The sequence below is a fragment of the Geotrypetes seraphini genome, chromosome 3 (genome assembly GCF_902459505.1).
Source record: "Geotrypetes seraphini chromosome 3, aGeoSer1.1, whole genome shotgun sequence".
Classification (NCBI taxonomy): domain Eukaryota; kingdom Metazoa; phylum Chordata; class Amphibia; order Gymnophiona; family Dermophiidae; genus Geotrypetes; species Geotrypetes seraphini.
The window spans coordinates 384467202-384479658 of record NC_047086.1 but is presented as its reverse complement, the minus strand read 5'-3'; the positions used below and the strand labels follow the sequence as shown (position 1 = coordinate 384479658).

The 12457-nt window shown below is 43.5% G+C and overlaps 1 protein-coding gene across 20 annotated transcripts in view; it reads right to left on the bottom strand.

Moving 5' to 3' along the window:
• SRBD1 (S1 RNA binding domain 1) overlaps positions 1-12457 on the bottom strand; it is a 307187-nt gene that overhangs the window by 173975 nt on the left and 120755 nt on the right. For all 20 annotated transcript variants that reach the window (XM_033935755.1, XM_033935737.1, XM_033935739.1 and 17 more), the window contains one exon: positions 11335-11442. In XM_033935755.1, coding sequence (XP_033791646.1) covers positions 11335-11442 — 108 coding nt within the window. The remainder of the gene's footprint in view (positions 1-11334; positions 11443-12457) is intronic.

The window sequence follows — 12457 nt, the reverse complement described above, 5'->3', positions numbered from 1 at the left end:
TGTGTAAGACCCAAAAGTCTCCTTCTGCTCATATACTTCTATCTCAGTCAGAACTAAAGACAAGTCTTCCTTTGGAAATACCCAGGGTTTCTTTGCCCTATTTAAGAACATAAGAATTGCCGCTGCTGGGTCAGACCAGTGGTCCATCGTGCCCAGCAATCCGCTCCCGTGGCAGCTGCCAGGTCAATGACCAGTGTCCTAACTGAGACTAGCTTTACCTGCGTACGTTCCGGTTCAGCAGGAACTTGTCTAACTTTGTCTTGAATCCCTGGAGGGTGTTTTCCCCTATAACAGCCTCCGGAAGAGCTTTCCAGTTTTCCAGCACTCTCTGGGTGAAGAAGAACTTCCTTACTTTTGTACGTAATCTATCCCCTTTTAATTTCAAAGAGTGCCCTCTCGTTCTCTCTACCTTGGAGAGGGTGAACAACCTGTCTTTATCTACTAAGTCTATTCCCTTCAATATCTCAAATGTTTCTATCATGTCCCCTCTCAGTCTCCTCTTTTCAAGGGAGAAGAGGCCCAGTTTCTCTAATCTCTCACTGTATGGCAACTCGTCCAGCCCCTTAACTATTTTAGTCACTCTTCTCTGGACCCTTTCGAGTAGTACTGTGTGCTTCTTCATGTACGGCGACCAGTGCTGGACGCAGTATTCCAGGTGGGGGTGTACCATGGCCCGGTACAGCAGCATGATAACCTTCTCCAATCTGTTCGTGATCCCCTTCTTAATCATTCCTAGTATCCTATTCGCCCTTTTCGCCACCGCCGTGCATTGCACGGATGGCTTCATCGCCCAGCATTCCCAAGTCTCTTTCCTGGGGAGTCTCTCCAAGTAATGCCACAGACATCCTGTATTCGTTTATAAGATTTTTGTTACCGACATGCATCACCTTACACTTATCCACGTTGAACCTCATTTGCCATGTTGCAGCCCATTTCTCAAGCATGTTTATATCACGTTGCAGATCTTCGCAATTCCCCAAAACATACCTAGTCTGGTCATTGCGGTGATAACCTTTGTCTGTGGGCCAGGCCCTGATTCTGGCCATCAGATGACCCCAAAAAGCACTGATAATTCAGGCTTATCCCCTAGGACAATGTATCGTAAATTGTGTGCCGCAGCAAATTCCAGGTGTGCTGCGAGATGCCCGACAAGAGGCACCAGCACTGGCTGACTGCTTACAGGATGTTCCTTTTGCAGCAAGGGGCACGTCCTATAGGTAGTGAGCTGGCGCCTCTTCTCCTCTCCATCTCCAGCACCCCTCCCCCCCCACCACTGATGGTAATATTAGGCTCAGGGTCACAGCTGGAGGACATGTGCGGATGTCGACATGATGACATCATATGTGCATGTGACTTCATCACACTTCTGGATGCCCTCCAGTCGCAGCCCCATGTTTAGTGTACTATAGCTCCAAAACGTTTGCAGCACACTGCCCTAGAAGCTGTGAATATTTCCTGTGCAGTATATCTACCATGCCATATAGTTTCTTAAACCCTACAATTGTCAACAAGGATTCATTGCAGTTAGCAATAAGATTTGAGATTAATCTTAACAATTACAATACGATTCTAGAGAGCATTGGAGGATAGTGATCAGAAGTTGTAGTATGAAAGGGCCTGACACAGATATAGTAGTAGGCTATTCCAGACTTTGGGACCCTGAAATTCGAAGGTAGATTCAAATAGTTTTTTCTGTTGAACTTGTTGGGGGGGGGGAGGAAATGTCAGCTTGAGGCATTGTGTCTTTCTTGAGTTATGGAAGGTGCAGGGAACCTTGATGCCCGATACTAGACCATTAGAGTTATCTCTATAAACTGCTTTGTAGGCCATGCAAGTGATCTTGAAATAAACTTTTATTTTTTCATTGGCAGCCAGTGTAACTCTCCCAATAGCAGGCTAGCCTTCTCAAATTTGTCTACTCCAAAAATTAATCTAGCCGCAGTATTCTGGAGTACTTGCAAAATCTGATATTCCTTCTCCATGATGCCATGGCACAAAGAGTTACAATAGTCTAGGTATGGGAGTAAGACGGCCTGTGTAACTGTCAGAGGGAAAGCTTCCAGCTCTGCTGTGGGCTGCATGTAAGAACTGCTGCCCTCAGCCATGTGAAGAGAAATAAGTGCGGCTGGAAGGAAGATGGAGTTGGCCAGAACAGGTAAACACCCACGGGAGGGAGGCATGAACTTGGGACACAGCAGGGAGGGAAGGAGAGGGGCACTTTGGGATATGAGAGGAGGTGTGTTGGGACTCAGAAGGAAGGAAGGGAAGGAGCACAAACTTCAGACAAAGGATGAAAGGAAGGAGGGAGGGTGGGAGGGAGCATGAACTTGACACATAGGATGGAAGAATGGAGGGAGTGAGGAAAAGAAATGCTGAGATTGGGGAGGGAATAGAAAGGGCGAATTGTTTGACATGGGTGTCTGAGTGAGAGGGAAAGGAAGATGGTGCACATGGGGAAATGAAGAAAGAGTAGAACTGTGTGCATAGGGAGGAGGGAGGAAGGGAGAAATATTGGACATGGTGGTGAGAGGAGTGAGGCAGAGATGCACGGGGAAGAAAGAGATGAGAGAGAGAAATGTTGGATGTGGTGGTGGAGAGGGAACAGTGGGATGGATGGAAAGGGATGAAAGAGGGACCTCACATGATCCGAGTTACATACAAATTCATCTTAAGAACGGTTTTAAAAACAGAACTCATTCTTAACCCAGGGACTGCCTGTAAAGAGAAGGGTGACAAAAATGATAAAAGGGACAGAACTAGAGAATGACAAGGGGACAAATTTTTCCCCGTCCCTGCAGTAACTCATTTTCTCCTCCCATCCCGGCGAGTTCTTTTCCTATCCCTGCCCTATTCCTGCAAGCTCTGTTCTCAACTGCACAAGTCTCAAACACTTTAAAGTCATACGTGTTTGAGGCTTGTGTGGTTACAGCAGAGCTTATACGATGGTGCAGGGACAGGGATAGCAACAAAACCCGCGGGGATGAAACAGGGAAATAAAGTTCCTGCAGGGATGGGAAAAAATTTGTCCCCGTATCATTCTCTAGATGGAACGACTTCCCTATGAGGAAAGGCTAAAATGGTAAGGGCTCTTATGCTTGAAGAAGAGACGGCTCAGAGGTGAAATGATAGAGGTCTATAAAATACTGAGTAGAAAGGGTAGATGTGAATCACTTGTTTACTCTTTCCAAAAATACTAGGACTATGGGGCATGCAATGAAGCTACTAAGTAGTAGATTTAAAACAGACTGGAGAAAATAATTCTTCACACAGAGAATGTGGTGAGGTCAGTTGGCTTAGCAGGATTTTAAAAAGGTTTGGATAATTTCCTAAAAGAAAAGTCCATAGGCCATTATTGAGATGGCTTGTGGAAATCCACTTATTAAAATAAGCAGCATAAAATCTGTTTTACTATGGACTTTTCCTCCAGGAATTTGTCCAAACCTTTTTTAAATCCAGCTACACTAATTACTGTTCCCATATCCTCTGGAACTCATTCCATTTAAAACATTCAAAATAAAATGACTATATATCCCCCGCAAATAGCCGCCTGGACCCCCAAAGCCGAGACCTGAAAATTCTGCTTAAGAATGGCCTCCAACTTACGCTCCTCAGAGTCCCGCAAGGTAGAACTACCCTCAACAGGCACGGTATGCCACTTAGAAATCGCCGAGACTACCACGTCAATCACAGGCAACTGTAACGTAGCCCAATCCCCCTCCGGGATGGGATACAAACGAGCCAGGGTGTGCGCCAACCGAAACGGCGCCTCCGGCGTTTTCTACTGTGCCAGAATAATATCCCGAATATCCTGATGCATAGGAAAAGAGCGGGACACAGGACGGATCCCCCAAAGCAGAGGGTCCCCCACACGCGGAGTCTCTGGTGGCGCATCTTCAAAACACAACACCGACGAAACCTGTCGGATCAGGTCAGGGAGCTCATCCCTCTGAAGACGGAAGCCAGAAGACGGAAAACCCGCCAGCGGACGTCCCCTCAAGAGGATCCTGGAACTCCTCAAAAGGGTCCAGGTCCTCATCCAGGCCGACACGCTCCTCAGACCAAAAATCCCCATCTCAAGTCACCTGCAGTCGCTTGGCCGAGGGAGGAGGAGGGGACGCCAAAGGAGAAGAGGGAGGCAAAGCCACAGGAGACGCGGCGGAAACCCTACTCCCCGAAACCCTCTAGGCGCATATGGGACCCCCCAGTCGCCTGAAAATAGGCTCTGCATAAAGAAAAAATTAAATCAGAGGAAAAAACCCCCGGGGGTCCCAAGGAACTCCCTGCCACAGCAGGAGACCCAGCAGAAACCTGCCCCTGTTTGTCCAAAACAGGGGAAAGGTCACCTGAGGTTGCAGACAAAATGGAGGGGCCAGACTGAGAAAATGGCGAAGTTCCCGCCAAAAAAGCTCCCTCCATGGCCTGTAGCGGCTGGGAAGCCTGAACAGACCCAGCCGCTAAAACAGACAAGTCGGCATCAGCTGAGAGGGAATCCTTTGCAATCCGACCGTCAGCGGTTCGTTAAATTCCTCCGTGGGCAGTTGGGGAAGACCAGGCTTCCCCACTGCTCCCAGCCGACTTGCGAGGCACCAACGGCGGGGAACTCTGGGCACCTGCAGCCGCTGCTAACGGAGTTCCTCCACCGCACCGGCCTGAACACTGCTTGCACAGGCCAGTCGCGAGTGCCTCGCGTCTGGAGCACAATGAGCACTTTTTCCCCTGAGAAGTGCTTATTGCTCCATACGCGACCTAACTAGAAATAAAGTGCCAGTTAGATGAAAAATACAGTAAAATACAGTTTTCTTAAAGGGAAACAACCCTCCAGACCAGAACTACCTCAGGATTTATTTTTTTTTACAGAATAGACTCCACAGGCACTCGAAGCAATATGCCATGCTTGATTTAGGGGGCAAGGCTTACTGCTGAGGCTCCTCTAAAAAAATGTGGGGAGGTGGAGGAAGTGGGAGGAGGGACCCCGCTTGAGACCTGCCGGGTTTGACACCCCCGAGGTTGGAAGGACCCCCAAACAGGGCCCGCCCAAGCTCTGTCCGGCCAAAAACAGGGACTAGAAACCTCCTAAACAAATTCCAACAGCCCTACCAAGGGAGATGGGTACAGATCACTCAACTGCTGGAGACTGAAGTAGACTGATGAGAACAGAGAAGGGGATATCTTATGTACTATCTCACAATTTTGTCTTCAGTCTCCATCTGCTGGTCATGATTGGATATATACCCATTTGTAAAGATTAACCTCTACTGGACTGGAGAGTGGCTAAAGAATTCCATGGGTTTTTTTTCACCCACTAGCGCTCCTATTTCCCATCTCACACCTTCAACTCTCTCCATTCCCTTTCATCCTTAATCTACTGCCCATTACCACATTCCTACTCTCTGTAATCACTACCTTCTCATTCATTTCCTTACCATCCTTCTCATCTCCTTCTTGGCCTCTCCAATAGGGTTCCCAGCATCTTCTTCCTTCCGTCTAGTTCAGCATCTGCTCCCACTTCCTCCCCTCCCAACCCTCATAGCCTGACATCTCCCTATCCCTCCTGCCCTTTCCCCCATGGTCCAGCATTTTTCTCTCTCATCCCTCATTTCCATCGTCTGGCATTACTCCCTTTTGCTCCTGGATCAAACGTCTCCCTCTTTCTCTGCTCTCCACCTTTTGTGTATCTCTTACTCCCTTTCATACATCCTCATGTCCAATAGCTCTCTCTCCCTGGACCCTAGGTACAACATCACTTTTCCCCTCCCCCATTCAGCTTCTCTCCCTTCCTCCCCTCCAACCCATGGTCCAACAATCCTCCCTCTCTCAACCCTCATGCAGGATATTATCTTCCTTCCCTCTCCCACCCTACTCTCTCTTGCTTCAAAGGTTAGTAGCAGTGATTCCTACATGCTGCCTGCCACTAACCCGGAAGCCTCTCCTCTGCCATATCCTACCAAAGTAGGAACAGGAAGTTGTGACAGAGGCGATGGGATGTGGCAGAGGAGAGGCTTCTGGGTTCATAGCAGGCAGTGTGTAGGAATCACCGTTACTGACCCATTGAAGCAAGAGAGAGACTGGAGCCCAGCCTGTTCCCCCAACGCCAGCTTGTCAAAGTCCACCGCTATTGTACCTATATTCAGGTACAATAGTTATTTTTCTGTCCCTGGACAGCTCATAAGTAAAATAAATAAATACATAGCTGAAGCAAGATCTGAACATGTGTCTTTTGGTTCGCAGATCATTGGATTAACTATTAGGCTACTCCTCAGATCTGCATGCTCCTCTGTTAAGAATATCTACAGTCTATTGCATCCCTCTCCTAGTTATGTAGCTAGAAATGTTTAGGTCCTGGTTTAAGAGAAAAATTAGACTCACTGATTTTGACAATATTCTCTTCCAATACAATTACAAAATATTCTCTCTTATGAGAGTTTCCATAAAGGCCTGAAGACCTATTTGTTTGCAAGATATCTCATTCACACTACCATGATTTTGTAAAGTTTTAAAAACCTAATAATCTGCAAAGTATCTCAACCATTCTAACAGATGAGCAGATCTTCTGTGTGTTTGCTGTTTTGATTTTTAATGTAAGATTGTAATTCCTGGTGATGGTCAGCTGCTTATTAACTTGGAAATCGCATTGAACTCCTATTAAGGTAAATTAGCGATTCATAAATATTTATGTTAATAGTGCCTGACACTGTTATAGAATCTGATATCCCTTGATGGTTTCATATTTGAGTGAGAGGAAGAAAGACAACCACCACAGGGGGATTAAGGAACTGTCATGCCATTTTCCTCTCCAACATCTCCCGTGGACGTCATTCCAAGCATCCACCACCCATGAAAACATATTTCTTGATGTTGCTTTTCAGTTTCCCTCTTGCAGCTTTATTTCATGCCTTTTAATTCTACAGTATAGTCTTGCTGTTTTTGGCAAGTATTTAAATGTCTGTATCATATCTCCCCTCTTCCTTGTCTCCTACAGGTATACTGTATATATTCAAGTATCCTCTCATACATTCTCTGGTAACCAACAAACAAAAATCCACAGGACTTGTTACAACTATTGATAGCCCCAATAAATTACTAATATAGCATCAAACTAAGGAACTATAAATTCATTTAATTACATATCTTTTATTATAATGTAATACTACTCATAACAATATATGTTATGAGTAGTATTACATTATAATAAAAGATATGTAATTAAATGAATTTATAGTTCCTTAGCTTCAGTGGCATACCTAGCATATGTGACACCCGGGGCCCATCATTTTTTGACACCCCCCCCCATCTATATGAAAAATATGATTTTTAGTAACAATCTACATATCGTACGACAAGAGTGTACCTAGGAAAAGGCAGCATCTTAAACACTGCAGTGAGCACTAGAACACCAACACATACATTGTAAAACTAAACAAACCAGATCCTGCATAGTCAATTGATCCAGTACAGTCGATGCTATCAGAAAGCCATGTCCCTTTCATACACACAGATACACCTTTGCCCAATATGGAATAATCACAAACTAAAAATAGAAATATGTAGACAAAAGTTAAACTGAACTGCCAAGAAACCACTCTGCATACAATGCATCACCACAACACCACAAAACAGTAATACATGTCCTCTAATACTGTGCAAAATATAAACAAAGTAGATGTAAATTTGAAAAACTGATACATAACAATCTCCACTTTACAAATTAACAAATAAAAATAAAACAAATGAGAAATATGAAAATACCATTTTATTGGACTAATCCCCGTAAGCTCGGTCCTCATCCCCACAAACCACCTGATTCCATCCAAACAAGCCTTGAATTGCTTTATATTGAACTTATTATATTAAAGTATAAAAAGAAACAATATTCTGTACAATTGTCAATTTATAAATCAGCGTCTTCTCCCCACTCTCTCGTCCCCATTTCCCTTCAGCGTCCTCAGCCCACTCTCTCTCCACTTTCCTTCAGCGCACGCACATAAAAACAAGCAAGTAATTTTATATCATTTTCATTCTATTCATTCAAAGAAATTAAAGTCTAAATAATGCCAGTCACATAACAAAACATGATTTTACAAAAATAATTCCCTGCAGTCAAGCCTGCAAAGATTACTAGATGTCTTTCAGCAGCTCTCCTCCCTCCCTCCCCATTACCTTCGTGGCCAAGTCAAAATGATCTACCAACAATAAAATTTTAAAACCGCAAAGCACATTGTATGCAGAGAAAATGTTAATTATCATTTATATTCCACGGGTTTTCAAAGAGGTCAAGGCAGATGACTTTATGCAATGTCACCTCAGTAACAACTATACAAAAATAGACAAATATACCCCCTCCCTTTTTATTAAACCGCGATAGCGTTTTTTAGCGCAGGGAGCTGCGCTGAATGCCCCACGCTGCTCTCGACGCTCCCTGTGCTAAAAACTACTATTGCAGTTTAGTAAAAGGGGTCCATAGTGCAAAATATAGACAGCATATATAAATTCTCAAAACGGACACATTTTGATCATTAAATTGAAAATAAATTCATTTTTCCTACCTTTGTTTGGTAATTTCATCAGTCTCTGGTTGCACTTTATTCTTCTGACTGTGCATCCAATATTTGTTCCCTTCTTTCAGCATCCTGTATGCTTCCTCTCCTGCAGACTTCATTCCCTCCCCCAACTTTTTCTTTGTTTCATCCTGTCCCCTTCTTTCTTTCTCTCTCCATGCCCCCTTTTTTTCTGTATGTCTGTCTTTCACTCTCTCTCCGTGCCCCATTTCTTTCATTCACCCTGCCCCCTTCTTTCTTTCTCTCTCCATGCCCCCTTTCTTTCTCTATGTCTGTCTTTCTCTCTCTTTCCCCTTGCCCCATTTTTTTCTTTCTTTCACCCTGCCCCCTTTCTTTCTTTCTGGATCCCTGTCCCCCCCTTGCTTTCTTTCTGGCTCCCTTTCCTTCTTTTCCCGTGAGCCGACCAACTATGGCTGCCCGACGTCAATTCTAACGTCGGAGAGGAAGTTCCAGGCCAGCCAGGCAGCAGAATTGACGTCGGACGGCTAGAGTTGCTCGGGGAAGAGAAGCAGCAGGGAGGGAGAATTTGGCACCGGCTTCTTTCTTTCCCCGGCGGCAACCTATTCCCCAGCCAGCTGAACACCCCCTCGGGCCTTGCACCTGGGGCGGACCGCCCCCCCCCTCCACCCCCCCCTTGGTACGCCACTGCTTAGCTTGATGCTATACATTCTCTGATGAGACCATTAGTATTTGGTTGGTTTCCTCTGAACAGTTTTGAGTCTTTTTGTGTCTTTGGCAAGACAAACTCCAAAACTGAACACAGTACTATTAAGTGTAGTCCCACCAGGGCATAAAAGTGGCTTGTCACTCTGAAGCAATAGTCAAATACTAACTTTCTTGCGCACTGTCTCTGCAATATACTCAGATCCAATCAGCCTGAGATTCATGAACCAGATCCAACAATGAACTAAAGTGTTCTTGTGTGGCAGTACTGGGCCAGAGAAGCCTAAGTACCATAACTGGTTTATGATAGGATTACTAGATATGTCAAGGGTTTACTACCTTTACTCACTAATTATAAACCCAAGAAAGAAGACTGAATGATAAATTTGTACCAAGTGAACTGTGAAAAAAGAAAATGATTGCATTGAAAACAGCAACCACCTTTTGTGCCATAGTCAAATAAACTATTAATGCTTCCATGGGCCTTATTTACGTTGGCTTTTACAAGGCTGCAGTAGAGGTTTCCACCACAGGCCAGTGAGGTAAATGCTCTGATGTTCACAGAAGTCCTAGATGAGCATTGGAGCATTTACTTCACCAACCTGCAGTAGAAATCTCTATTGCGGCTTTGTATAAGGAGCCCTTATTTAGCTGCACACACATCTCAAGTAACACTTCTACACAAATATTTGTATCTAAACTAAACTATAGAGCTCGGCACGGTTTACAAGAGCTTAATATAAGGAGGGAACAGCATAATGGGGTTGGAGGTTGAGTATAGGGGGGAAGAGAGCATTACATTTTTGAGAATAGCCTAGTTTTCAGGTGCTTTCGGAATAGTTGGAAGGAGCCCAGATTCCGTAGTGGGGCAGTAAGGTTATTCCAAAGCCCTGTGATTCTGAAGAAGAGAGATTTCCCTAATTTTCCCGCTTAGAGGATACCTTTTAGCGAGGGGAAGGATAGTTTAAGTTTTTGGGTGGACCTGGTGGTGTCTGGACTCAAGGAGTTCCAAGATAGTGGAATTAGGTAAATGCTCTGATGTTCACAGAAATCCTAGATGAGCATTGGAGCATTTACTTCACCAACCTGCAGTAGAAATCTCTATTGCGGCTTTGTATAAGGAGCCCTTATTTAGCTGCACACACATCTCAAGTAACACTTCTACACAAATATTTGTATCTAAACTAAACTATAGAGCTCGGCACGGTTTACAAGAGCTTAATATAAGGAGGGAACAGCATAATGGGGTTGGAGGTTGAGTATAGGGGGGAAGAGAGCATTACATTTTTGAGAATAGCCTAGTTTTCAGGTGCTTTCGGAATAGTTGGAAGGAGCCCAGATTCCGTAGTGGGGCAGTAAGGTTATTCCAAAGCCCTGTGATTCTGAAGAAGAGAGATTTCCCCAATTTTCCCGCTTAGAGGATACCTTTTAGCGAGGGGAAGGATAGTTTACATTTTTGGGTGGACCTGGTGGTGTCTGGACTCAAGGAGTTCCAAGATAGTGGAATTAGGGGAGGGAGGATTCTGTGTAGGGTCTTAAAAGCTAGGCAGGTGCATTTAAAATGAACCCTGGAAATTACTGGAAGCCAGTGAAGTTTGGACAGAAGTGAGGAAACATGATCAAATTTGCTTTTTGCAAAAATCAGCTTGGCTGCAGTGTTTTGCATTCGCTGAAGTCTTTGAAGACTTTTTTTGGTTAGACTTAAATAGATGGCATTACAGTAGTCTAGTTTGGAGAGGATGCTAGATTATACAAGGACAGCAAAATGTTGTTGGTGGAAGCAGGATCTCACTAGTAGCTTCAGAATTCACTTCTGTGTTTTAGATGTGGATTTATCATTTTATTGAAAAAAACTGTGTCTTTCCTTGATTAAGAATTCTTTATTTATTTATTCAATTTTCTATACTGTTCACCCAAGGTTGCTCAGAACAGTTTATATGAATTAGGAACATTCTGAAAGCATAAGCACATGATAAAATTCTAATTATAATGGCTTCTATTTATAAATTGCTTTGTCATTTATTTTCAACAAAAATGTAGATTTTGAAAGCATGCAGAATACAAATAAATGGAATAAATTAAATAACTAGCAAAAAATTGTAAAAAGTATTCTCACCAGTATACTACGTCCAAGGGTGCAAAATATTTCTTTTGAATCAGGTCGGCAAAGTAACGCTCTGTTTCCCTGCAGGCAGTTCCATTTCCGATAACAACAGTGAAACAGCTTTGAACCAAAAAAATAGACAAAATATTTTCTATGAACAAAGATGTATATGTAAAATGAAAAACTAATATTTCTAGTACACATGTTTTAAGCCAAAATGTTAGAAGTAAATTTTTAAAAATTCACAGCAAAATTCTCTGTAACTGTATTACAGCTCCTACTGAGCTACAGGACTGCATGAAATTAACACTTCCTTGAAATTAAACGGGTTAACTTACCCAATCAACTCTACCACCAAAATCCTTGGAGTCATCCTAGACCAATGCCTGTCTTTTGAAGACCACACTAATGCTCAAGTTAAAAAATGCTTTGGCACCCTCTGGAAACTTCGAACCATCAAACACTATTTTAACTTCCTCTCTTTTCGATTGCTGGTTCAATCTCTAATCTTAAGCACCTTAGATTATTGCAATATCATATACTTGGGTTCCTTTAAGAAAACCATCAAACGACTGAGAATCATTCAGAATACTGCCATCCGTCTCATCTATGGTCTCAAAAAAATCCCGTATTACAGAAAACTACACTGGCTGCCTCTGCTTCAAAACCATAACTGGTTTATCCCCAATCTACCTCTCGCACCATTTTGAATTTCCAGGCACCACTTGCACATGTAATGCCTATCTGTTCGCCTTCCCCTCCCCGAAGGGCTGTATCTATAAGAGATTCCTTGATAGATCACTGTCATTTCAAGCCGGCAAATGGAATAAATGTCTAACCACCCTCATTTCCAATTCACTCTCCTATCAATCCTTCAGGAAATCAATTAAAACCTATCTCTTTGATAAATTCCTCTGACTCCTCCCTGCCCTGTAACATCTCTGAAACACTTCCAGATATACCTAACTACTCCCGGCTTACCAATGTAATTTGAAAAATTTCTCTGTAATATCGCTGTCTGTGTACAGTCTCTTCCTCTGTAAACAGCTCTGAAATGCTTGTGGTATTGCAGTATACAAAAATAAAGTTATTATTATTATTTATTATTATTAAATAATGTCTGAGCAGGTGCTTC